This window comes from Apodemus sylvaticus, chromosome 20, assembly GCF_947179515.1.
Source record: "Apodemus sylvaticus chromosome 20, mApoSyl1.1, whole genome shotgun sequence".
Classification (NCBI taxonomy): domain Eukaryota; kingdom Metazoa; phylum Chordata; class Mammalia; order Rodentia; family Muridae; genus Apodemus; species Apodemus sylvaticus.
In genome coordinates this window covers 16,064,906-16,092,716 of record NC_067491.1, presented here as the reverse complement: position 1 = coordinate 16,092,716, position 27,811 = coordinate 16,064,906, and the positions used below count along the sequence as shown (strand labels likewise).

At 42.7% G+C, this 27,811-nt stretch overlaps 1 protein-coding gene across 3 annotated transcripts; it reads right to left on the bottom strand.

Moving 5' to 3' along the window:
* Nucleotides 1-753: 753 nt before the first annotated feature.
* Mdm2 (MDM2 proto-oncogene) lies at nucleotides 754-25,961 on the bottom strand. 3 transcript variants are annotated; one of them, XR_007974711.1, is made up of 13 exons: nucleotides 25,865-25,955; nucleotides 25,267-25,342; nucleotides 25,023-25,107; nucleotides 20,335-20,409; nucleotides 17,854-17,987; nucleotides 17,133-17,182; nucleotides 12,156-12,220; nucleotides 11,745-11,841; nucleotides 10,903-11,057; nucleotides 4,708-4,863; nucleotides 3,527-3,604; nucleotides 1,771-2,397; nucleotides 754-1,590 (listed from the first exon to the last, which is right to left on the bottom strand). XR_007974711.1 is itself a non-coding variant. In XM_052165996.1 (12 exons), exons 3-12 carry the CDS (start codon nucleotides 25,101-25,103, stop codon nucleotides 1,822-1,824), a joined length of 1,467 nt encoding a protein of 488 aa, XP_052021956.1. In that variant the 5' UTR covers nucleotides 25,104-25,107; nucleotides 25,267-25,342; nucleotides 25,865-25,955; the 3' UTR covers nucleotides 754-1,821. The 3 variants fall into 3 exon arrangements, 2 of the variants coding, with proteins under 2 accessions (XP_052021956.1, XP_052021957.1); XM_052165996.1 differs by having other exon boundaries at nucleotides 754-2,397; XM_052165997.1 differs by lacking the exon at nucleotides 25,023-25,107 and having other exon boundaries at nucleotides 754-2,397; nucleotides 25,865-25,961.
* Nucleotides 25,962-27,811: the final 1,850 nt, after the last annotated feature.

Genomic DNA, 27,811 nt, shown 5'->3' with positions numbered 1-27,811 from the left:
CTCGAGCAGCACTAATAGCCAGTCTACGTACTGGTCTATCAACATCCACATGAGCCATCAGGGAAGTTATGAGGTATCTGTGAGGGATTGGGAAAGGGTGGATGCATATGATCTAAATACACCATGCTTGTGTATGAAATTCCCAATAAAATTGTTTTAACTCCTGATAAAGCTTTTAAGGGAGCTAGCCTTGGGAGAGCACGGGAGGGCTGGCAACTGGCTGTCAATCAAGGGCTTAGATGAAGGCACGAGGACTCAGTTTGAATCCCAGCACAGTGTGTACTCTGATTGCAGAAACAGGCAGGCAAATCCCTGGAGTGTTGGCCAGCTAGCTTAGCCCAATCTGTGACCACTGGGGATGTTAAGAGAGTGTGTCTCAAAATAAGGTGGAATGGAGACAGCTGTGTGGTCAAGAGCACAAGTTGCTCTTGCAGAGGACAGGGTTACGCTCCTAGCATCGACAGGATGTTGCGCAGGTGATCCGAACTCTAGTTCTAAGGGATCTGATACACTTGTCTGGCCTCCTCAGGCACTGCATGCACATAGTATATGCATATCATACATGTGGACAAAATATTCATACACATTACATTTTTAAAAGGTGGAGAGCAATGGATCATGGGAGCTCACACCTGTGTGTAACTCTATAGTTCCGGGGTTTCTGCCACCCTCACAGACACATAGCTATAACACCAATGAACATAAAAACGAATTATAAAAAGAGCACTGACAGAAAAATGTGCAGGACCAAAATCTTTTTACAATTCTTCAATAAACCATTTATTTGCAAATAAATATGCCACACCTAAGTAAACATTTAATAACTACTAATGCACAAGGATATAACCACAGCATTCTACTGTGAATCGGGAAGGAAGCCCCTCCTCGTCTGGATGCCACGGCTGACGATGCCTCCTCCTCGCTGGAGCACGGGGGAGGAGTGTGCTTGTCCTTGATGCACCAAGTCAACGTCAATACAACCCTTTGGTTACACTAAACTTACCGTTCAGGTGCTTGTGCTTTCTACACTTAGACATGTGAAAGAGACACGACCCTTCACGCAAAGGGGAAGGCTCATGGATCAAGAGGCTAATCTACACGGACAGAGGTGTCATTTTAAAATGAGTTCGCTCCATCCACGTCTGATTTTGTCTTTCGGATGGACTGGTTTCTAAATCTAGTGGAAGTACAGGCCTGAAACTCACTATGAATCACATGCAACTCATGCCTTTAAATGATGTGTTCATACGCATGTGTGTCCATTTGGAGACCAGAGAACGACACCACTTTCCAAGGATCAAATGTGTGTCACTGGGCGAACATAGCAGATGTCTCTATTGGCTGACGCTTCTCTGCAGCCCACAACTCACACATTTTGTAGAACTGTGGAGTTTCATAATTTTAATAACTTAAATATACAATCCTTCACAGTCTTTAACTCTTTACATGAAAGGTACTAAATAAATTAAATGCTCTTATTATTAACAAAAAAATTAGAAATCAAGCAATTCTTCTGTAGCTCCTCATGAGGAAGGCATCATCTGCAGGAGATGGACAGGACCTCTCACTGTACAAAGCACAGTTTGGGGACTAAAATGGAAGGAAAATGAAAACAGCCAATGAAAATTATATTAAAACACGAATATAATCAAGTGAAATTTTCCTAAAAGGAAGAAAACATTCAATATTTTTACCCTCAATGATAAATTACAAGAGAATTTTATGTAGACTAAGACAGATTCCTGTTTAATGTATAAAAATAATACCCACATTGTCCAGTTATGTTAGAAATATAAAATTCTCCTTTTGTGGGCAGGTCAGCTAGTTGAAGTAAGTTAGCACAATCATTTGGATCGGCTGTCTGCACACCGGGCACGGCTTGTTCCTTTTCTTTAGCTTCTTTGCACACGTGAAACACGACATGAGGTGTCCGGTTTTGCCGTGAACAATGCAGCCATTTTTAGGCCGCCCCTGGCAGATCACACATGGCTCTATGGCATTTGGGGAGAAGCTAGGTTCCACACTTTCCTCTCTGTCCTCCGTTTCCTCCTTCAGCTCTCTGACACTCTCCTGGCTGCTGTGAACCACGCTGCTGGAGGTAGACGGCTGGCAGTAGTCGTCGCTCTCCTGCGACAGGGGCATGTCTGTGACCTTCTCCTCGCTGTCCTCAACACAGAACTCCTTCGCGTCGTCCTCCACCATTTTTTTGCCATCAGGCACATCTAAGCCTTCTTCTGCCTGAGCTGAGTTTTCCAGCTTGGCCTTTTCAGAGGTTTCCACTTCCTCTTCTCCCCCTTTGTCTTCGGGAAGCCAGTTCTCACGGAGGGCCCAGCATCTGTTGCAGTGTGCTGGAAGCGGAGGGTTCATTTCGTTGCACGAGGCGCATCTCCAATAGTCCTTCAATACAGAGACAGCGACCCTTCAATTAATATTCACAGCAAGACTAAGAACTTCAATATGGCTGACGTAAAAGGAAACCATGTAGTTTAATTTTCAGCATTTCTTATTTTACAAACAGGCAAAGAACATGAGGACTATAGCTAATACTGTGTAGCAGAAAGTAGCTAATAGAGTAGACTTCAGGTGCTTTCCCCTACACATATACACACAAAAAGGTGAACTATGGGAATAGTTTCAAGCTGGAAAGACGGCTCAGAGGTTCAAAGCACTGACTGCTCTTCCCAGCAACCACATGGCGGCTCCACCACCTGTAATGGGAATCGACGCCCTCTTCTGGTGTGTCTGAGGACATGACAGTGAGTGTGCATGATCATATGCATTAAATAATTCTTTAAAAAACATGTAAAAAGACAGATGTTTGACTACAAGCCTGGGATCAAGCCCTAGCACTGTAAAAAGGGGGGGGGGGGGCAGGGACACCCTTAAAACTTATATGCCCTCAAAATGCACCTGTCAAGGTCTGCCCCTGAGGACACTCAGCTGAAGTAAATGGCACAACATCTTTCCTCTGTATCTAAAGTCTGTACCCACCTCCTTCAAAAGCTCAATCCTGGACACTGCATAGACATTACACGATAAATCCAAATGCAACCTGCTCTTCCTGGAGACTCCAGTTGCTAGGATTCTTTAAAACATGCTCTGAAGGCCCCAGTGCAGCTCAGCACCCCATCCCACCCATAAGAGAAGTGCACCCAACTTCGGTCAGCTACTGGAACTAAAACCTATTCTTCTCACCATAATCCAAAATATATGCCGCCTCCCACCCCCACGCCCCGTCAGTTTCCCTACACTCTAACTGCTCAGTGTTTCCTCTTTACGCCAACTTCACTTTACACACCTGGAAAGGCAAACTCTTCCACATCCCCGCCTCATTATTGAACATATCTATATCCTTGCATAAACTGACGACACTTCCAGTTTCCAGTATGTTCAAGTTTAAATTCCACCCCTAAAGCCAAGCAAATGTAGCAACATATGCCACTACAACAAAGAAATGCTTCAAGTCATATGGGTTTAAAAGTTTTAACAGTATGAAACTACCTCACTTGAAGAAGTAAATACTTACAGCTAATGAGATCTCAGGATCTCCCTCAAAAGAGTCTGCATCACTCTCTCCTGTCTGATAGACTGTGACCCGATAGACCTAAGAAGACAAATTCATTGGCATCAAGTCAACCTTCAACCAAGAAGCCTGAATTCTTCATAAATCTTAAATAGTTTGAACTATCAACTGCCCATGAGAAGATCTGAAAGAAAGGTAAATGCAGTTCAAGTCAAGCAGGAAAAGCAGGCTGTTAAAATCTTTACTCGACATGGCAAGAGTTGTTAAATACTTAATACCAGGTAAAATACTCAAGAAAACATTTTATAAATTCATAGTTACTGGCCAGAAAACAATTAGAGATGTTAGCGGTACAGTTACTCCCAGGAAGGGGAGACTCAGGCTCTATGTGACACTGCTGTCGCATGCTTTACATCTGTGGGAAACAACTGAGAAGGGAGGCAGAGGAAAGAGGATTCCTGTGAGTGCGAGGCCAGCATGATCTAGAGAGCTAGTTCAGGGTCAGCCAGCGATGCATGGTGATGCTCTGTCTCAAAAGCAAACACACACACACACACACACACACACACACACACACACACACGAGAGGACCAAATGGAGAAGCCTGTGGGCAAGCCATTAGCAGAGCAGTGGTAGTGCACACCTTTAGTCCCAGCAATTGGGAAGGACAGGCAGGCAGATGTGAGGCCAGCCTGGTCTACAAAGCAAGTTCGGGGACAGCCAGGGATACACAGAGAAACTAAGTCTCAAAAACAAACAAAAAACAAACAAAACAAAAACACCCAATCAACTCAAAAAAACATTTTAAAACATTGTTCAAATTCTCCTTAGCTTTTTACTTAGTAATATGAAACTATAATAAATCAAGCAAAGGGCTGGAGAGATGGCTCAGAGGTTAAGAGCACTGGCTGTTCTTCCAAAGGTCCTGAGTTCAATTCCCAGCACCCACATGGTGGCTAATAATCAGCTATAATGAGATCTGGTGCCCTCTTCTGGCCTGCAGGCACACATGCAGGCAGAATGCTGTATAAATAACAAATCTAAATAAATAAATCATGAAAAGAAACTATAAAATTTCACCTCAAGTCCACAAAGCAATAGTCTTGAACAAATGAGAATTTCAAGAGAATGTGAATAGCTCATTTCTCCATCTTATTAAAAAGCTAATAACCATGGAAACCCACCTCATCATCCTCATCTGAGAGCTCGGGCCCTTCGTCACTCAGGCTGTAATCTTCTGAGTCAAGAGACTCAACCTCAAATTCTACACTAAACTGATCAGAAGCCGAATCCTGATCTAGGCAGTCACCAGACTCTTCACTCGCGCCGTCATCAAGATCCTATGGAGAAAGAATAAAGTGCCTGTGAATGTGCTGCCTCTGGGCCTCATTTAGAGCTTCCTTCTCTCTCTCTCTCTCTCTTTTTTAAATTTATTTATTGTATCTTAAGTACACTGTAGCTGTCTTCATACACCCTAGAAGAGTGCATCAGATCTCACTACGGATGGTTGTGACAGCACGTGCTTGCTGGGATTTGAACTCAGGACCTTCAGAAGAGCAGTCAGTGCTCTTAACCACTGAGCTATTTCTCCAGCCCCCCATTTAGAGCTTCTGTATTCATCCCAGGCCACTATTTCCTTCTCAGCCTCATACTACAGTGACTGGCTCTAGATTATGGTTCAAGGTTACTACATTAATATTGAATTTTCCCTATTCAAATTCGACTTCATGAAGAAAATAAGTCAAAGCCCTTAGCCCCAGGTTAAACTCAGAATGACTGCATTAACATTTTTCAGACGTCCAGCTAAACACACCCTCCACCCTAGTCCACACCCATGTTCTAGCCAGATCTTATTTCCTAAATCAACCCACACACTAACTTTTCCTCAATAAGATAATCTGAGTTTCAAAGTCCCTCATCTTTCTTTGGCTAAGGTTCTCACAATACCATAAATAAAGGTTCTTCCACATCTAATGTCCTTTCCTACCTGTGTGATTACATACACACCCATTAATTATATGAAGCACAACTGTGAGGAGTTCCTCCTACTAAATAAAGACGGTGTGGGCCTCTCCTACGCACACTCTTGGTGTGGTAGAACGCTAGCTGAGACACACAAATACGAAGCTGCCATCCAGGTTTTCCAATGTAGCCTTGGCTGACCTGGAACTTGATGTGTACACCATATTGGCTATCACCTCAGAAAGCTCTGCTGTCCCTACTTCCTGAGTGGTGAGATTAAAAGATTCAACTTCAGGGCTGGAGAGATGGCTCAGAGAAGAGCATTGACTGCTCTTCCAGAGATCCTGAGTTTGAATCCCAGCAACCACATGGTGGCTCACAACCATCTGTAATGAGATCTGATGCTCTCTTCCGGTGTGTCTGAAGACAGCTACAGTGTACTTACATATAATAAGTAAATAAATCTTTAAACAAAAAAAAAAAAAAGATTCAACTTTAAGGCCAGGCATGGTAGTTTATGTTTTTAATCCTAGCATTCAGGAAGCAGAGACAGGAAGATCTCTGTGAGTTCAAGACCAGCCTTGTCTACACAGTAACTTCCAGGATAGCCAAGAACCAAGACTAAACAGAGAGAGACCCTGTCTCAAAAAACACAAAAGAAAGTCAACTTCAAATCATTCACTAAGTTGATCTGCAAATGAACCATTTTACAATTAATACATTTACTCTAGAATTCAGGACACAGGCAGTCTCAATTTGCTACTAAGATGCTGCTTAACTTCAGACACATCATTTCTCTTCCAGAAAATACACTCAGCTTGATGTATAAAAGGAGTTTTAACTAAATGGCCTATACAATCAACAAAAATAAAGTGTAGTATTTCATAAATTTCTAAGTTAAGATTTCCAAGATGATAAAACAGAAAAAAAAAAAAAACTCATTAAGAACTAGCAATTTTTTTCAAACTGTCCTTTGACCTCACCATACCCAAAAGACCAATTGTGGCAGGCATAAACACCTGTACGCATACACAAAAATGGCTTTTTAAAATGTAATGTAAAGATTGTTTTGAAAGTGTTAACTAATGTACAAAAAGTATCACAGAAGTAGGTTTCGTCTTTTTTTTTTTTTAAGATTTATTAACGTTATATATATGAGTACACTGTAGCTGTCTTCAGACACACCAGAAAAGGGCACCAGATCCCATAACAGATGGTTGTGAGCCACATGTGGTTGCTGGGAATTGAACTCAGGATCTCTGGAAGAGCAATCATTAGTCAGTGCTCTCAACCACTAAGCCATTTCTCGAGCTCCTGTCTTATTAGATGTAGTAATTAGTTGTAAGAACCTTTAACAAACTATTTGAAATGTTATAAGGCATAGTGTTCCCTGTAATTAAAGGGTAAAGCTACTGAGACTAATGTTCTCATAAGCAAAGCAAAAAACAGTTGTACTAAAAGCATTTTCACTTAAGAAATTAAAGTTTAACAGCAACCACATGGTGGCTCGCAACCATTTGTAATGGGATCTGGTGTGTCTGAAGACAGTGACACTGTATTCACAAATATGAAATAAATCTTTTAAAAAAAAAGAAATTTAAGCTTAAAAAGGAACAAATTTTTAAATGGAAGGAAGACTTTTAGAAGAGTATATATACAATTATAAGAGAGACATTCTATTGTGGTAGCAGGTCGTGTTCTGAGGACACAGCAAGAACAGATTCTATTAAACTAGGTAGGATACACAGAGACACTGAGGGATTGACTGACTGGTTGGTTGGTTGGTTGCCTGGTTGGTTGACTGCGGATGTAATTAACTGGTAGAACATTTGCCTAGCATACAGATAGCCCTAAATTCAATCTCCAGCACTGAAAAATAAGGCAGAGAGATGATAGTGAATCCATTTTTAAAAGCCATCTGTAAAGAATAAAATTAACCTAAGCTGGTATCTCCATCAAACTTTAACCAGACCCAACTCCAGGCCACACAGTCACTCGAGCCCCGTACTCTTCCTAACACTTATTCAATGCCTTGTTATTACACTGCTGGTGGTCTGCTGCACAGGAATCCCATCTACATGACCACGCCTGACAAGACATGACTTAATACATATATCCAGCAACTCACTCTCGAGCCAGCTAATGGATTACACACAGCAGTACTCTTCTGTTCAACCCTCTGCAGGGCAGCTCTCTGCACTCACTGCTCTGGGAGAAAAACATAAACATGACACAAAACCAAGCACAACAGGTTTCCTATCACAACTGGTTGGCTATTCTTTAATTTTTAAAGAATTAATACAAAAATATTCAAACTGCCTAGCTTTCCTAATGGGGGAAGGTGACACGCAGCCTGCTGCCGACATGCAGCCTGCTGCCGACATGGCCTGCTGCCGAGAAGCCGTCGGCAGGCTTGCGGAGCTGTAAGCTCCTACATTACAACTGGCCTAGCTAACTGCACCCATTAGTATTACAGTGGCAGCTGTCATGGGAATAAGCAACTCTGATGGAACTGAAGAGCCAGCCAACAGAGGGAAGTCACACTTGTAAACCTTGCCCAACAGTTGTCGCTAGGAGGGAAGAGTCCTAGCAGGGAATTTACTATTATCACTTTTCTAAATGACATAGTAGCAAACTAATTACTTATCTTCATACTCACAGATAATGCAACTCTTGCCCGCTGTTTAAAGAACCTTCTTTTTGAAGTAGCTAGTGGCTAATACAGACTCTCAAAGTACAAAAACTAAGTTAACTATGGAGTACTTAGCCCCAAACAGTACATCTGTGTAAAACACACACACACTCAGCTTAGAGAACATACGGGAAGAAGGGTCAGAAAGATTGTGAATCAAAGGTGGTGAGGTGTGCTATGAAACTCTTCTGGACTTGACACACTCCATATACCATGAATTGCAGCAATTGTGGATGCCAGTCAACGGCCCAGCACGGGTGGTGGGAGCTTACACTAACACCTAGCTGAGGACCGGGTGGGTTTCGTTAGCGGTGAGGCTCCAATGGATGACCCTATATGCATGTGCACATGACTGAACAAGCTGAACCCAAAGGATCTGGGAAGAGATGCAAGATGGGTGGAGGTAAATACAGCTACCACACGCCATATACACATATACACCATATACACACAAGAAAATCTCACAGAATTAAAAACATTAAAGAAAAATTGGGGGACAGAGACACACAAACACACATATGCACACGCACACATACATTTCTTTAAAAAACAAAAACAAAACTGGAAACAGTTCGGCTGTTAAGGAGCACCTGTCACTCCTGCAGTTCAGTTCCCCTCACTCTCTCCATCACTCTCTCCATCACTCTCTCCATCACTCTCTCTGGCTGGTTTACAGTAAGTGTAAGGGATCAGAAGTCCTCTTCTGGACTTGAGGGTACTGCACTCACTTGTGCATACTCAAAATGCAGAATTAAAAGATCTTTAAGAACATGAAAGTAACACTATCCAGAACAGTGACCATGTAGCTAGTGTGGTGTTGAGTGCTTGGTGCTCCGTGGGTGGTGCTGTCTGAAAGGCTGAGGAAGAGTGCACTCACCATAAACACGTCAGTGAGAGAGAGCTCCGAGATTTAAAAAGCCTTGCTAATTTCCACTTTAGTCTTTCTGCTTCTGCTTCAAGTTAAGGGTCCAAGATCCCAGCTTCCTGCTGTGTAAACTATCCTCCCTTCTGCAATGCCTCCCCAACATGATGGACCCGGCTAACTGCAATGTTAGCCAAAATGAGCTCCTGCTTAGGTAAGCTGCCTTGGTCACAATGTTTTATCACAGCAACCAAAAAGAAACCAAGGCTACAGTTATGTTGGTGGTTGGTTCTGTTTGTTTGTTTGACATCCTTAAAGCTTCATCCTTTAAATAGAAGTCTGCCTCACAGGCTGGAAGGCAGGGGTTTGGGGACATAGTTCACTGTCCAGCACCACATAAAAATCAAACAAAATCACCCTTTAAATTTTTTTCTTTGTTTTTATTTGTATGTGTGTGGATGTTGTGATGGTTGGGATATGCTCAGCCTGTGGAAGGGGCACTAATTGGAGGTGTGGTCTTGTTAGAACAGGTGTGGCTCCACGTGTCCTTAACCAGGGCCCCCTATTCAGTCCCACAAAAGCACAACCCTTATTACAGCCCAGCTTTCAACAAATACATCAGCATAGTCTGAATTTATTATCTGTCATACAGAGATATGTTATATGTATATACACACACAGTTAATATGTCATACATAGATGTAGAAATCAGAGGCTTATTTAGCCTCTATGCAGTGTAGGTTTACTATGACAGAAATGAATACCAGCACTGTCTTTACTGAAACAGAACTCCAGCTCAGGTAACTCTCCGAGTGTTTGAAAGGAGGCTTCAGCAAGCACATGCCTTTCATTCCAAAACTTGGGAGGCAGAGAGAGAAAGAGAGAGAGGGAGGGAGAGAAAGAGAGAGGGAGGGGAAGAGGGGGGGAGAGGCAGGTCTCTGAAGTTCAATTCGAGTTCCCATAGAAAGTCCCAGGTCAGCCAGGATTATACAGTGAATCTCTATCTTTAAACACTCAGGGTTGGGGTATAGTGGTACAGCACTTGACTAGCAGATATGAACTAGATTTGATTTTTGGCAAGGAAATCAAACAAATAAATAACCAAAACAAACTTGCTTAAGATTTCTATGGTATATAATTGAGCTGAACTTCCAGTTAACTTCTGTTACTCAAAAAGTGTAAGTTCTGTCAGGCAGTGGTGGCGCATGCCTTTAATCCCAGCACTTGGGAGGCAGAGGCAGGCGGATCTTGGGATCACGTGGGAGTTCGAGGCCATCCTGGTCTGCAGAGTGAGTTCCAGGACAGCCAGGGCTGCACAGAGAAACCCTGTCTTAAAAACAAAAACAAACAAACAAAAAAAGTGTAAGTTCTAACTGTTAAGCTCACATTCTGCTATGACACACCTGAGCTGACTATTAGTTCGATGGTTCACAGGGTTCTCTAGTCCAAGGGTGACAGCAGCAATGATGGACTGACTGTGTGTTAACTTTTCCAGGAGCAGAGCACCTCTACTCTACAATCTACCTCCTAAGCCAGGACTAGCTTTGAGGTTAAATGTCCACTGTGCTCAGCAACCTCTCACATCACACAGGCATTTCACTCACAGGCCTATCAGGACTGCAGGGACTAGATTGTTTTATTTAAAACCAGAATACAGGACTTTAGATGGTTTGCTGCTCTTGGAGAGAACACCGGCTACATTCCTGGTACCCCCATAGTGGCTCATCACCCCTAACTCCAGTTCCACAGGATTCCACAGCCTCTTCTGGACTCCAACAGCACTGCATGCATGTGTTATACATTCTGGCAGGCAAGACACTTACTTACATATTAAAAGGACAATTTCTTAAACCCGAGCACTACCTGATACGAGGGGGTCTCTGTGGACTCGCTGCTGCTGCTGCTGCCTCGTTCACAGCATATCTCCCTCAGCACACACAGTCCCAGGCTCTCATCAAAGGACAGGGACCTGTGGCGTTTCCGTTGTCGTTCACCAGGTAGTTCAGCTGTGTTATCTTCTATATATTAAAGGGAAATGGGTAGTTAAAAATCCCTGTACTGTGACTGATTTAGAAATTAAAATATCTTCAGCACCTATTTGCAACAAAATTTAATTTCAGTTACATTAAACAGAAAAGTCAACCATTAATGTTTCAAAAGTCAGCAGTGCTTCACAGATCTGTTTCACTGGATCTGTTCAGCTAAGTGCAAGCTCTACGTATAAGCTTACAACTGTCTTTGTGAACTTTGCCTCCACAAGTTAGGAAAATTTAATTCATCTAGAGCTTTTACTGATCTAACAGTATACAATTTTTCCTGTCAACACTAAGCATTAAAAAGAAGATATTCGAAGCCAGCCTGGTCTATATAGAAGCCCTGTCTCCAAAACAAACAAACAAACAAACAAACAAACAAACAAAAAACCAAAATTGAAAACAAGACTTCATCTACTTTTATCAGGAGTCTAGTGCAGCAGGTCTCAGCCTTCCTGATGCTGCGGACCCTCTAAAACAGTTCCTCATGGTGGTGACCCCAACAATAAAGCTATTCTGCTACTTTACAACCATAATTTTGCTAATGTGATGAATCACAACGTAAACATCTGGGGTTCAGTGGTCTTAGGGGACTGCTGTGAAAGGGTCATTTGACCCTAAAGGGAAACACTAAGCAACTCTTTAGCATGTCACATAAATGTTCCTATGTACCTGTCTCACTAATTGTTCTCCTTCTAGATGAGGTAGACGGTCTAGAAACTAAATCAGAAGATGAAGGTTTCTCTTCTTGTGGCACCTGCACAGGGTCCTAAATCATAAGAAAAAGTAAAATATTGCAAAATAAACATAAAATATTGGCTGTTCCAAATTCTGCTTTATGTAACCCTCCCAGTTTTCAAGAAAGGCTCAGAGATGAAGAGCACGTGCTGTTCTTGCTGGGAGGAGTCTGGTTCCCATCACTCATGCCTGGGCACTCACAACCTCCTGGAACCCCAGCTCCAGGGGACCGACGCCCTCTTCTGTTTGGAGGATGTACACACACTCACACTCACAGACAGTACACACAGATAGAGTATTTTAAAAAGAAACACTGTTAGAGTAAGAACTTTATGCAAGTATTACCTTCAGCTCCCTCCCACCGTCAGGCTGACATCTGTCCTCACTCACCGATGAGCCAGGGCCAGAGTCTGAGGATTGGAAGAGAAAGTAAAAACTGAATCAAGACAAAGAAAGGAAGCAGTCAACATTTACCAGTCTAACACATGCCCTGTGCAAAGTTCTACCTTTTAACAAGCATTAACCATCTGTGTCAAGTGTCATTTGCATGCTGGAGATATAAATTCAACAGGAATTATGAAGTAAAATAAACAAACTTTAAGATATACTAGCAGAGGAAACAAAAGAACTGTTTAGTAGACATGGGCGAAAGGAGCTCTGAGGAGCTATGCAGCCGGATTCTGGAACAGCTTGTGCTGAGGCTGGTATATGAGGCCCTCCAGACTGCAGGGGCAGCATGCGAGAAGTCATGCGCACACAGTTCCTGGGGCACAACATGTGAACTCAAACAGTATAAAATGCAGCCATGTGTGCTCAGCCCAACAGCATAAAATGTCCTTCTCTCAACAGTTATATAATCCTGCCTGAGGCCGTCTTACAACCTCTCACCATTAAAAGGGTTTTAGTTCAAGAAATAAAGCTAATTTCCAGCTCACAGAACTATTCCCCCCAGGAAGCAATCATAAAACTCCTAAATAAGGAGTTTTAAATAACTCCTTAATAAGCTATTTACATAACCTGTTTGAATAAATAAGAACCCATCAACCACTCTGACAACACAGAATTTAAAAAACAAAAACAATAACAAAAACCACAGAAACAAACAACAACAAACCCACTGGGCATAGTGATTTAGACCAATCATCCCTAGCAAGCTGAGACAGGATTACAAATCCCAGGCCAGCCTCGGCAACTCAGTGAGACTGTCAAACAAAGGGAAAAAAGAGCTGTAGAGCTTCAGTTGGGGAGATCTCGGTTGCATGTGGGAGGTCCTGGACCCCGTGTCCACAGGGGAAACCAAGAGCAGAGGGCAGAGGCAAGCAACCAGTATTAAAGCACGTGGTGCTCTGTGCGTGCTTGGTACTAGCAAGAAGTGTGGCCTGGGTGGAGGAAGTGTGTCACTGTGTCATTGTGTCGTGGGCTGAGGCTCCCCTGCTCAGGCTCCGCCCAGGGTGGAAGAAACCCACCTCGTTTGCCTTCCAAAGCCAGTTCCCACCTTTGGATCAGGGTGGGAACTCTCAGCTCCTCCATCACCATGTCACCATGGGGATAATGGAGGATACTTTATCCTCTAAAGTATAAGCCAGCCCAACTAAATGTTTTTTCTTTATACGAGTTGCCTTGGTCATGGTGTCTCTTCACAGTGATGGAAACCTTAACTAACACAATCAACTTGAGAAAAATTAAGACATAAAAACTGGTTAAGACCAGGTGTTTGTAAGGAAAAGGATTAAAGAGGATTCCCAAGAGTCTAACTAGAAGAAAACTGTGTGGTACCACTCACCAAGAGAGGGCTGTGGGAAGGTAAAGATTTAGCTTGGAAAAACAATGAATGTAAATGAGTTACACAGATAGACAGGTGTAGTTTGTACTTAGTTTTACAGACCAAGCTCTCAAAACATCCAAGTTCCAGAATTGAAGTGGACAAAATTACTCAAAAATCACTACCACCCTAAGCACATCCATCAACCGTGAAGCCATCCAGGGCTTAGTGCCCTGAAACAATGAGTTACTGCAGTTCATTGTCTTGTATTATGGCATTATACGAATTTTAAAGTGAATACATAGATAGGCTATATTATCTGAGAACGCTGTCTTATGATATGTAATAGTTATAAAACAGATGTAATGAAGTAACAGGTGTGACAAGGCTGGCAAAACTCATCTAGGATTTTCAAAATTACTTTAACCAAACTGAAACATAAAGTCAAAAAAGAAAATATCAGCAATCTACAGGTTATCCTTTAATTCTTCCAATAATCTGTCAAAATAATGACTATTAGATATATATTTTTTAATATTTATTTATTTATTATATGTAAGTACACTGTAGCTGTCTTCAGACACTCCTGAAGAGGGTGTCAGATCCCATTATAGATGGTTGTGAGCCACCATGTGGTTGCTGGGAATTGAACTCAGAACCTCTGGCAGAGCAGTCAGTGTACTTAACTGCTGAGCCATCTCTCCAGCCCGACTATTAGATATTTGAAAAAAATCAAAATACTATCAGAATCCGTAACTGTATATTGTGCCATCTGACAACATAAGAAGCCTTAGCAGGTTCCAGTAATCTCAGCATGAGCCCAAAATCACAGGTCTCAGTTTCCAAACCAATCATTACTTTGTTCTTTGTTTAGGGAAGATCCTGGTGCCTTTTACAGCACACTGTGCACATACCCAGTGACTCCTGAATGGAATAGTGGGATCACAACAGAGTAGCTGATTCAGTCTAGAAACAAGCAAGCGTCTGAACACAGTAGTTAGTTTAAGGAAAACAGTAAGGTTTAAGGTGTTTCAGAGCCCATGCCTATCAGCTCAAATACAACTCCTAACAGATATGGCGGTGTGTAAGCCTGGGAGAGGCAGGTGGATGCGAGTTCGACATGGTGAGTTCTAGCCCAACCATAGCTGCATGGTGAGAGCCTGTCTTTAAAGAGAAAAGAGAAACTCTTTCTTAAAAAAAAAAAAGTATCAAAACACTATCCATGCACATATACTTAAAATCAAGTACCTTTACTAGATTCTCAAAAAGGCCAAATCCCAATCCCAATTACATCAGTCTAGGTATGTAGTAAACGTCAGAGTACTTGTGGACCTGTGCTCAATTCACTAAAAACGAACTGCCAAGGAGAGAGCTAAAATGATGCTTACCTAAAAATGGTAAGTGTCCACTCGAGAAACAACAAGAGAGAGAACAGAAAGAGGGGCAAGGGAAGAGAAGAGATGAAACCCCATTCTTTCCAGGTCCTACCTAATTATATTACTTCCCGAAACATCTCAATGCATTTCAAGGTTTGATCACGCTTCTACCAAGCATCTTTTAACATTATCTGTTCTTCAGAAGAAATCCTGATAGCCCAAGGCTTTGACAGAGAGAGCAGGACATTCAATTCTGACTACCCAATGCACATCATGGCATAAGAATGCTCATAAACATGAATATGTGTGCTTCCTTTTAGTTTTAAGGAAAATCGTGGGGCGAAGGAACCAAGATGAGTCAGTGACGGAGAGCACACAGTGCTCTTACAGCATAGCCAAGCCCAGCTCCCGGCCGGCTGTCCCAGCTTAGAACCACCGTAACTCAAGCTCTAGGCAAGCTAACACTTCTGCTCTCTATGGACACTTACACTCATGTGCACATACCCACATAAAGGGAAGCATGCATAATAAAAACTTCCTTCTTTTTTGAGACAGTCTCATTATGTAAACTTGGCTGGACAAGTCCATCTGCCTCTGCCTCTGCCTCCCAATGGCTGGAATTAAAGGTATGAGTATACCACACCAGGTCCTATAATTAAATTATTTTTTCCAAAGAGGGGCTGGAGAGATGACTCTGGTGCTTAAGAGCATGGGTGTTCTTCCAGAGGTGGTAGCTCACTCGCAATAGTCTAACTCCAGTCCTAGGAGAGCCAATGCTCTTTTCCTCTGACCCTGCTGGGCACTGCACATACGTGGTGCACATGTATGTGCACATACAAACATACATACAAGAAAAACACTCATACAAATAAAGTGAAATGAAAGAAGTCACTTTAATTTTTAAAGAGAGAATGACTGACTGGGGCAGCTAACAGGACTTTCTAAAAGCAAGGGGGAGCCTGAGTTCAACTCCCAGCAGGGCTGAGTAAATGAACAAATCTAGCCACTTGGGAGGAGAGCAGGAAGATGGGGGTTCCAAATAAGTCTGGATAATTTACAGGGATCAGATCTCAAAACAACAAAGAAGTAGAGGCTGGAAACCCAGCTCCAAGGTTAAGAGCTCTGGCTACTCGGCCAGTGGGTCTGTCTGCCTTCAATTTCAGAACCCACAGCATTCCTTTTTTTTTTTTTTTTGAGACATGGTTTCTCTGTGTAGCCCTGGCTGTCCTGGACCTCACTCTGTAGACCAGGCTGGCCTCAAACTCAAAAATCCGCCTGCCTCTGCTTCCCAAGTGCTGGGATTCAAGGTGTGTGCCACCACCGCCCTGGCTCACACAGCATTCCTAACCGTCCATAACAAGTTCTAGGAGACCTGATGGCCTCTTCTGCCCTCCACAAGCATTGCACACAGATGGTACGCAGACATACATGCAGACAAAACACCAATATTCCCAAACTAACTACAAAAAAAAAAAAAGAGATAATTTAAAAAATAATAGAGTCGGCCGGTGGTGGCGCACGCCTTTAATCCCAGCACTTGGAAGGCAGAGGCAGAGGCAGGTGGATTTCTGAGTTCGAGGCCAGCCTGATCTACAGAGTGAGGTCCAGGACAGTCAGGGCTACACAGAGAAACTCTGTCTCAAACAAAACAAAACAAAAAACCAAAAAAAAAAAAAAAACAAAACCCAAACAAACAAATAATAGAGCCAGAAACAAACAGAAATGAAAGCAGCACACAATAACAATGTTGTCTTATTTTGCCTTTTTATTTTACAGTGCTAAGGATTAAAGCTAGAACTGCATACATGCTCAGAAAGCACTCTACCACTAAGGATACATCCAAGCCTTTAAAACATTAGGGGACTGGCAAGATGGTTCAGGTAGTGCCTGCCAAAGCCTAAAGATCTAAGCTGGATACCAGAACCCACGGAAAAGGTAGAATGAATTCCACAAAGTTGTCCTCTGGCTTTCACATGTACACCATGGTATCTGTGTCCCGCCCTAAACAGACACATATACGCACACAAAAAGCTACTCAAAGGTTTTTTTTGTGTTTTTCTTTTTAAAGCACAAGGGTCCTTAGCTACATAGTGAGTTTGAGGTTAGACTAGGATATGTAAGACCTTGTGTCAAAAAGAACTATTTTTAAATTATAGTATTTTATAATATTCAAAATTAACTTACCTTGCTGACTCACAACCACTAAGTTTCTGTAGATCATTGCATATATTTTCCTTGTAAGGAAAAAAAAATTGTAAGTAGAGAACCTACAGCTGAGGGATCGTGATCGTTTACACACCCACACACTAAAGACAGGGATGTTAGTTTACACACCCACACACTAAAGACAGGGATGTTAAATCATTTACACACCCACACACTAACGACAGAGCTTGTCTCAAGAGGTCAAGCCTGGTGACCTGAGTTCAATACCAGTATCCGCATGGTGAAAGGAGGGGCTGACTCCTGAGTGTGGCCTTCTGACTGCCACACTCACACTGGCATGCGCATGTGCAAAACACACACACAAAACCCCAACAACAAAAAGGTTACAATTCCAGAGTTCAGGTCCCCACACAATATGCTACAACTACTGTTAATAGTAGTAGGGCCCCAAAAATGAAACCAAATTTTAGCATTTTGTATATATGGTCAGTTTATCTCTATGGAGGTGAGATGCAATGATTGCCCAGCTGGTGGTTTTTTTTTTAAAGATGTGTTTTTTTTATATATGTATTTTATATATGCATTGATGTTCATTTGCATGCATGTCTGTGTGAGGGTACCAGATCCTATAGAATTAACATTACCGACAGTTGTGAGCTGCCATGTGGGTGCTGGGAATTGAACCCAGGTCCTCTGGAAGAGCAGCCACTGCTCTTAACCGACCACACAGAAGGCTTACCTGTGCTCCTTCACAGAGAAACTTGGGACTCCAAACACATCTCCTAGAAGATCATTTGAGCAATATACAATATGCTGCTGCTTTTCGTCATATAATCGTTTAGTCATAATATACTGGCCAATATAAAATATAATCTGAAATAGAAAAATGGTTTCTATGTATTAAAGAAATTACATGTCCGTTTCATATACATTTAGCAATACCACACTTATCTGAACATGATTACACTAACAATCTTGTCCATGACCTCATACAAGACCAAACATGTTGTATAAGCTTCCAAGTATTGTATAATACTTCCAAGTTGATGAAAAGAGAAATAACTGTTTCTCCACGTTAAGTTTTTCTTCTTTTTCTTATTTTAACTCTGCCCAGAAACCAAGATACTAACATAAGATACTAGGAAAGGAAAAAGAGGTAAAAATGCAAAAAAACTGATTAAAAAAAAATTAAGTAAAATACAGCAATGAATTAGAATAGTGGCATGTCACGAACACATACTTCACAGCTCTGCAGTCATCACAGAGACAGGACATCATCAGTGACATCTCCCAATGGAATAGTCTCAGTTATTATTAGTGTAGTCTACACCAAACAGTCCACATCCGGAACCGTCACTATCAAGTCAAACTGTATTCCATGTGCTCCATTACGTCAGTTAAGCCGCATACTTTGTTATCCCCAAACAAGCCCACCAACAACACAACTCTACAAGGCACTTTACAGTGCACAGTGCAGTGCTGTCAGTACAGTGTCACCATCCTGACACCCCGGGGAATTGTTATTCCTGTGTGAGAACAAGGCCACCAGTGTTGTTCGGTAGTAAAATGTGCTCCTTGGTCTGACACCCAGTACCACAAGGGGAAAAAACCATAAGAGATGAGAAACTAACCCAGGACCTGACCGTATCCCAGTGTACTGTCTACCACACAGGGACTGTCTCAAGTCCAGAAGGAAGATCTGAACATCCCACCCCCACAGATTCATTTGACTATGATTCCTGACATCCGTCCTAAATGTAGAAATGTTTTCCTTAAATAATACAGTATAACAACTATATATATTGTGTATTATAGGTAGATAATTTAAAATATAAGAGACTATGTACACACAAAGACAGCTTCATGTTTTAAGTAGGAGACTTGGCAGGCAGTGTCCTAAAACCAACACCCTGCAGGGAAAGGAAGACTGCTGAGCACACGGCTTAGCATGAGCATCAAAGCTTCTTGACGGCCTTCATCTATCTACTGCTAAGTCCGTACCTGTTTAACACCTGTCTAACGTTTATAAAGGTCAATCCAAAGTTAATAACCTTAAAAACACTTAACATATAACAAGACTTTAATCAGCTAGGCAGGAGCAAGTCAGTCTTTTTTTTTTTTAATTTTTTATTTTCTATATTCTTTGTTTGAGCCAATCAGTCTTTTTTTTTTAATTCTTTATTTTCTATATTCTTTGTTTGAGCCAATCAGTCTTTTTTTTTTTTAATTCTTTATTTTCTATATTCTTTGTTTGAGCCAATCAGTCTTAAAGGATACCTGGGCTCCTCCTAGGAAGTATCCTTTGAGAAGTTTCAAGTGTAGCTGAGAAGCCACTCACCTGCCATAGAACTTGAGAGCTTTAAGTTAACAAGCCTTAAGCTTAGTGAGAGAGACACTTGTATCTCAGCCACATGAAAATTCTGTCTACAACTGCCCAACCTCCAGCTGAAAGCAATACTTCACTAATAAACATTAAGGCAAAGAATACAACATTGTGTCTGTGAATCAGCCCACCTGAGCATTCCAGCACAGATACACAAGTTCCAACCTGGGACCCAGGGGTGCCCAAGAAGTCCTTAGATAAAACTGAGGGAATCCAATAATTTGGATGGGGGAAAGTTATCTTCATTTCACTAAATCTGAACTGGTTGGCTTTCTCCTCGATTATGAATAATAGGCAACAAAGTCTAACATTTGTAGTGCCTTCTGATTTTTGTCACCATTAAACATCAAAATGCTTTTCTACTATGCCTGAAACAAACACATCAATATAATTCTTTTATTCCTGAGACTTTTACCAGCCTGCCAAATAAATTCACAACACAAAAACACCAAGAATTCTATCTGGGTTTCTAGTTAAGAAATCAAATGAAATGCTAGGTGTGGTGGCACATGCCTTGAATCGCAGTACTCGGGAGACAGAGGCAGGTTGCTCTCTGATTTGAGGCCAGTTGGTGAGTTCTAAGACAGCCAGGGCTATATTATATACTAAGACCTTATTTCAAAAGAAGGAAGGAAGGAAGAAAGGAAGGAAGGGATAGAGAAAGAAGGAGGGAGAAATTCATGTAAATTAGAATTTTTAGCTTCAAAATATAGTTCAAATGATCACAAAATTTAACGTCCTTATTTATTACAAAATCTCTATGACCAATCTCACTCGCAAACTTGCAAACCCCACCAGGGGCCTCTTTGTAACCACTGAGACATCAGTTCTGCTCACCTCTTTCATAGTGTAAGTATCTTTTTGTGCTCCAACGGACTTTAACAACTTCAAAAGCAATGGTTTTGGTCTAACCTGTAAAAGAAAAAAACAGAGCTGATGTTACACCATGAACGAACTCTACAGCAGAAGCCCTTTAAGTATGACCAGAAAGAAACCCAGTACAGGCAGCAAATGCCATGTTTAACAATTTGTTACCAAGCTGTACTTCAAAAAGTTGGGTTTTATACTAAGTACAAGTGCATATCACTAAGAGTTAGGGCAGAAAATGTTTTGAGAAAAGCTATTATGAAATTATCATGAAGTCATCAAATCCTTGATGTCACATCAAATAATCAAATACAATTTGTTGTGATCAAAACAGTACCAAGGAGGCTGGAGAGATGGCTGAGAGAGTAAAGGCACTTGCTGCTTTTGCAGAGGACCCAAGTACAGATGCCAAGGGACACCAGAAAGCAGCTCCAACTGCCTAAAACTCCAGCTCAGTCTGGGTGATCTAACACCCACGCCTACTTTGGCGTCTGCAGGAACTGCACACACGCGGGAGAGAGCACGGATTTCTTCCTCCAGCTCTATCATCTGCTAACTGCCACACAACCTGGTTGAGATCCAGTTTGCTTACTAAATCTGTGAGACTACTGAAAGGGAACTTATGGAATGCAGGAGAAAAGAATGTATCTTAGGATAAAACCTATCACCAATCTATCATGTACCGCATTCCTGACTGCTAGAGAACAGACCCAAGTCACAAGGTAATGAGTACTTCAAAGAGTACAATCACGGCCTCAGCTACAACTCACTGTTTTCTCTGTATGTGGCTTGTGCCTCCAACAGCACTCATAATCAATGTATCACTTACCATACACTCTAAAAGGCTAGATACAGTTCTTAGTGTCCGTCCGTCTGTGGGTCTGTCTGTCTGTCTGTCTCTCTCTCTCACACACACACACTATGACAAATGATCTTTAAAGAGCATGCTAGTAAGATTAGAAGAGCCAGAAAGTGTTTTTTCCATGTCTAGCCAACTTAAAAGCAAAGTACTACATAAACTATAGGGTAACAATAAACGTTATAAAAACAGGTAGCCAGCTACAATTTATCTGACTCTAATCTAGCTTCCCCAATAGTGAGGTAGTAGATGGAGCTGAAGCTTAGAGATTAAGAGCACTTGCTGCTCATATAGAGACCCTGAATTTAGTTCTTAGAACGGTATGATAGATCAAAACAACCTGTAACTCTGGTTCCAAGGGCTCTGACACCCTCTTCCAGCTTCTGTAGGCTCCAGACTCCCACATGGCACACATATACACATGCAGGCAAAACATTCACATATATAAAACAAGAAATGAATTCTTTAAAAATAAAAACTGGACAGCTGTTACCTAACTAGCAGGCTGTTCCCCACAAAACTGCGAGTGAGCCCAGCCAGGCAGCCAGTGCAGCCAACACCAAGGATACCATGATAAAGTGGCACTGAACTCCTACAGCCACTGGAATCTGAATTCTAAATTTCTTACCTCGGCCATAAAGACTCTAAAGATGCCCGAGCTTCACAACTCTGGTGATTGTTGCTCCTATTGGCTTGTGTCCTGTAACTTTCGGATGTCCAATTGGTCGTTTGTTCTATGCATATGCATGTTTTGCCTGCACGTACTTCTGTACACCACTTGTGTCCCTGGTCCCCAGGGAGGCCACAACAGAGTGTTGGACCCCCTAGAACTGGAGTTGCAGATGGCTAGGAGTCACCATGTAGGTACTGAGAACAGAAGCAAGTCCTCTGAGGAGTCATGCTCCTAGCTGCTTAGCCATCTGTCTCTGTCATCAGAACAGGTATTCTGCAATGGTTGTAGTTCCCACGATGCTAGGCCCTCTGTCTCCATGGCTAGAATGTGGCCTCATGACAGAGTGTGAGGACAAACAGGACTAACCGCTACAGTTAGTTTCTTTTTAAAATGCTGTACTAAGTACACTGAGCTAAGCTGGAAGACGGCGAACTGGAAGGCATGTAATGTGACTGTGCTCTTTGGATCTGCAAATTCAACTGTTTTAGTCTGACACCAGCACACAAACCATCATCTTTGTGTGTGTGTGTGTGTGTGTGTGTATATATATATATATATATATATATATATATATATATATTGGTATTTTGAAGACTTTTATTATTACTTTATGTATACTGGTATTTCACCTGATGTATTTAAGTGCACCATGTACAAAGAGTGTTCTTGGAGGCCAAAGAGGCCATCAGATCCTCTGCAACTAGAGTTACAAGAGGGCTGAGCCCCCTATCCACTCTTGGAATCAAACCTGGTCCTCTGTAAGAACAGCAAAAGCGCTTCACTGCTGAGAATGGAAGTTGAGTGCTTTTGAAATGATTAAAAAAAAAAAAAAGTTTTTTTCTTTTTTTTACAACTACTTTTAGGACAATTTTAAAATGCTGCTTTAAAAGTTCTTTATTACTGAAGAGCACACAAACTGGTTATTCAATACCATCTCTCCAGCCTATAGAAATCAGTTTTAAAACAGAAATGGAAACCAAAAAAAGGTATTATGAACCTTATTTTCGGATTAAGTAATTCACTCTTACAAGATTTGACAATTACTTTTTTTTTTTTTGTATTTGCTTTTTTCGAGACAGGGTTTCTCTGTATAGCCCTGGTTGTCCTGGTACTCACTCGGTAGACCAGGCTGGCCTCAAACTCAGAAATCCGCCTGCCTCTGCCTCGCAGAGTGCTGGGATTACAGGCGTGCGCCACCACCGCCCAGCTGACAATTACTTTTTAATCCTTAATTTTTTTCATGTAACTTATATAGAGGCCATGATAATCTTCTCCTTAGTGTACCAATGTTAGCATTCAGACTGCCAAAGCAAGAAGTTCTAAATTTTTACATATTAAATTAACTCAAATCAAAACTCTACAATGGAAAGCCAGTTTTCTTATCAAAGCTTACAAGTTAAAGCTGATTTTAAAAACTACTATAAAAAGGCAACACTGTAACCTTATACTTAACAAAGATAGTTCTGAATGAAGATCTACATGGAAAAGTTTTTTAAAATGCTGCATGAAAATGCTTTAAATATGTGCATAATCTTGAAATGGAAGAATTCCTCCAAAGCATTATAAGAAAATTCAAAAAGTATCTAAATAAACAAATTTGACTCTTTAAAAATATCCTCAGTGGAGAAGACATCAATTTATAGACCTTGTAAAAAAAAAAAATCTTAGGTTAACTATACTTGAAAGAGATTTATGCAAGTTACTAAAAATATGCAAAAGAATGGGGGCAGGGAAAGAGAGGAAAGGAACAGGGAGAGGAAACAGATATTGGCAAACCCAGGACAAACAGGCTATTTAACTGGAGATCTAGGACATGTCCACTGAAACAATAGTGCAATACGGTTTACTCTACAGAGCAGAACAGTAAGAACTGACTTACAGTTTTAGGGCATATTTAGAATCTAAAGATTCCTTTTTTCTTTTTTTTTTTTGAGACAGAGTTTCTCTGCATAGCCCTGGCTGTCCTGGAACTCACTCTGTAAACCAGGCTGGCCTCGAACTCAGAAATCCGCCTGCCTCTGCCTCCCAGAGTGCTGGGATTACAGGCGTGCCACCACTGCCTGGAAATCTGAAGATTTCTAACAACAACAACAACAAAAAAAAAATGCTAAATGTTTAAAGAAAAGGAAAACTAAGCCAGGTGGTGGTGGCGCATGCCTTTGATCCCAGCACTTGGGAGGCAGAGGCAGGTGAATTTCTGAGTTCGAGGCCAGCCTGGTCTATAGATTAAGTTCCAGGACAGCCAGGGCTAAACAGAGAAACCCTGTCTCGGAAAAAAAAAAAAAAAAAGAAAGGAAAGGAAAGGAAAACTACTTAATGTGCATACATGTATTTTCTACAAATATGTACGAAAATACATCAAAAAGAAAAAAAGAAGTCTGGTGATATTCAGTGCTGGTAGGACCTTTGCTGAGCAGAGTTAGCAGTCTGCGATCAAATGCCTTTATTCAGAACTTAGGATTTCTATTTCCCTATCTTCCTTACAGAATAATCACGCCCTTATTTTATTTAAAAACATGGGCAACTTTTGCATTTACCAGTTGAGACTAAAGCTGTCACTCAGCTCGGTAGTACAGTACTTGCATACACACACACACACACACACACACACACACATACAAAGCTGAGTGAGGTTCAATCACATTATCAAATCCTATGCAGCTATTAAAAGTAATTTTGTAATTTACAGACAAGCTTAAGCATACTTTCTATGCTAATGTAAAGTAGAAAACTTTAGAGATACAGAGCAAAAACTGGAACTTTATATATTTTATACATTCCTCTCATACTTAAAATCGTCACAAAAAGATACTCCGCTGACCAGCAGACCGCACAGATACTTCTATGACTTTCAGTTTACCATTTAGAAAGTTAAACAGTGATAGAATATGTCATAAACGGCAGCATCCACGCAATGTCAACTTCTTTCTAAAGCCTGCATCAGGTGAAGGGCTATGGAAATACAGAAATCTTAGTGACCACTCTCTAATGCAATTACAACCGAGAAAGTTTAAGTTTGTAGGTAAATACTTAAAAGGACTGTGAGATAATTCAGGTTTAAATTCTGTTTCCTCGATTACCTGGTAAAACGAGCTATTTTTACACACTCAAGACAGAAATACCAACCAGAGTCTCTTGTTCCGAAGCTGGAATCTGTGAGGTGCTTGCAGCACTCTCGGTAGACACAGACATGTTGGTATTGCACATTGGCCTACAAGTAGAAAAAACACAACAACACACACGATAAAAACTTGAAATGGCAAAACGTCTGCGGCAAGGGGCAAGTAAATGCATTTTACGAAGGAGACAGAAAACGTCTTTCAACACTAGCTTTCAACGGCAAAAACGACATCGGCGGGTTGTTCCTTACCTGGAGGCACGCAGGGGAAGCGCGGTGACGATCGGAGAGGTCCCCGAGGCGTCCGTCTCCGCTGACCAGCAGACCGCTGCGGGAACAGGGCAGGGTTTAAATAGCCCCAGCTGGAGACATGTCAGGACTTAGCTCCTCCAACAGCCGACGCCGAACATGTCCCAACTCGACCAGCCCCCCAGGAAGAGCTGAGTCAACTCGGCACAGCCCAATCCCATCCGTCCCGGAAGGCGCGTCTGGGCGAGCCAGGGACCAGGCACCTGTTACCTCCGCGACCCCTGCCGGGAGCACAGCGCGACCCCGGACCAGTCCCGGGCGCGGGGCCTGGCGGGAAACCCTGGCTCTCCTCTCCTCCCCTCCCTCCCATGTCCCGCGCGTGCGCCGTGTTAACTGAGCCATTCCCCCTACCCAACACACACACACAGCCGGAAAATGACATCAGGGCCCAGCACGGGCAAACGGCCGCCCAGCCTCGTGCCCCGCGACCCCGCGAGCCGACCCGGGCTGCGAGTGTGGACCCCGGAGGACGCGGGAATGAGGGAATGATCGGGACTCTCCGCCGCCCAGCCCTGCACGTTGCCTCGCTCCCGGCGGGTACCTGCTACTTCCCGCGCATCCTCCGACCCTTCACGGAGAGCGCGGAGGCCCGGCGGCCGGGACCTGAGCGGCCATTTCGCTCCGGAGCTCCAGCGAAGCGACGGCGGCTCCGGACCGGCCGTTCCTAGGCTACACCGGCTTCGGAGGCCCCGTTAACAAAGCAGAGTTCCGTGACGAGCGCCCCCTACCGCCCCCGGACAGAGCGCCGGAAGCCACGGGCCATCCGGGCACCGGAGCGCGCGCACGCCCGACCAATAGGAGACGGGGGGGCGGGCTCAGCGGCCGCGTGGTGCGTGAGCGCGCAGGAGGCAGGGCGGGGTCGCGGTCCGGAGCTACGCTCTTGTGTTTACTATTCAAATCTCAATGGTAACTAGGCAAATTCATATCCGACTGTTGCTGCTACCAAAACGGAAGCAAGAAAAACAGCTGGGTAGTATTTTAAAATCCATCCCTCCAACAGCTGAAGTTGTATACAAATGAATTAGTTTCAGACTTTAAAAATAGGCAAGGTACGGGGTACGGGGCTGGGGGCGGGGTGGAGCCCACTCGCTTAGAGGAGGGGAGGAGGGAAGGATTGTGGGAGGGGACAGAGAGCGGGATGTAAAGTGATTAAGTAAAAATAATAAAGATAAATAAAACTAGGGCTGAGGAGACGACTCCGTGGTAAAAAGTGCATACTGCTCCCTTTTACGTTTTCAGTCACCCACGTCACACAAACCCTGTCATTCCAGGGAACTCAACCCACTCTTGGTCTCCATGGGCAACTGCACAGACATACACATAACTAAAATTTAAATTAAAAAAAAAATTCAAAGACTGGTAAGGGTCCATGAGACATCGGACTCATACTATGTAAACGCAAAGAATGTTATATTTTGCAGAAGTCCAGCATGCTGGAATCTCTATTACCAAGATAGACACCCAGGTGAGCTTGCAGGCCTGATAGAAAGCACATTAGGGAATTTGGGGGTCAATGACCTCTGTGTTTATTGGGTACATCTCTAGGGACATTCCATTCCCGGGGTGAGAGGGCTGGAAACTCTTGGCTGAGGAAGTCTGGAAATTGCTGCTGACCCATTGTCCTGTCTCAGGCGGGGCAGCTCCTGAGGCCTGGACTTGCCCGGCATTGCCCAGTTCTTAGAAACAGAAATTTAGGCCTAGTCTCAACTGCCAATTTGAAGCTTGTCATGGAATCAGCCTAGCCTTTTCAAGACACACTCTCCAGTGTTTACAAACTTTCTAATTGGTAATTATCATAGGTGCCCAAGATAGCATTCTAGGTTATTGGAATTGGGCCTTTGACGCTGCTTTAGGTGGTACAGACGAAGGTAAAAGGAAGAAAATCATCATAAGGCCAGATGTCATGGTGCACATGTGTAATCCCAGGTACGGAGCAGCAGCTGGCCGGGTCCACCTTTTAAGGTACGTCTAAGGATGGATAGTGCAGTGAGTTCAAGATAGTGAGTCCACAAGTCCACACGGTGAGCTCCAGATCAGACAGGACTGCATATGGAGACCCTGTCTCAAGAGAAACAAAGCCAAACCTTGGGAGATGAAGTACCTCAGTTGGTAGGAGAGTGCTTACTTAGCATGCGTAAAGCCCTGGGTCCCCTCCCCAGCACATGACCAGGCATGATGCTGCATGCAATCCCAGCACTCAGGAGGTAAAGACAAAGAATCAGAAGTTCAAAGTCATCCTTAGCTGCAGTGAGTTTGAGGCCAGCCAAGAAAACGAGATCCTGGCCGGGTGGTGGTGATGCAAGCCTTTAATCCCAGCACTTGGGAGGCAGAGGCAGGCAGATTTCTGAGTTCAAGGCCAGCCTGGTCTACAGAGTGAGTTCTAGGACAGCCAGGGCTACACAGAGAAACCCTGTCTCGAAAAGAAAAAAAAAGAAAAGAAAACAAAATCCTGTATCAAAATAACTCCCCTGCATTACTAACCTCAGGA

Bases quoted from the DNA above. Each gene is read 5' to 3' on its own strand.
- Mdm2 (XM_052165996.1), bottom strand. From the start codon at position 25,103: ATGTGCAATACCAACATGTCTGTGTCTACCGAGAGTGCTGCAAGCACC. The intron at 20,410-25,022 runs GTTGGTATTTCT...TTTCTTTTACAG, and splicing joins CTTCGGAACAAGAGACTCTG to GTTAGACCAAAACCATTGCT. The intron at 2,398-3,526 runs GTAAGTATTTAC...TCTGTATTGAAG, and splicing joins ATCCTGAGATCTCATTAGCT to GACTATTGGAGATGCGCCTC.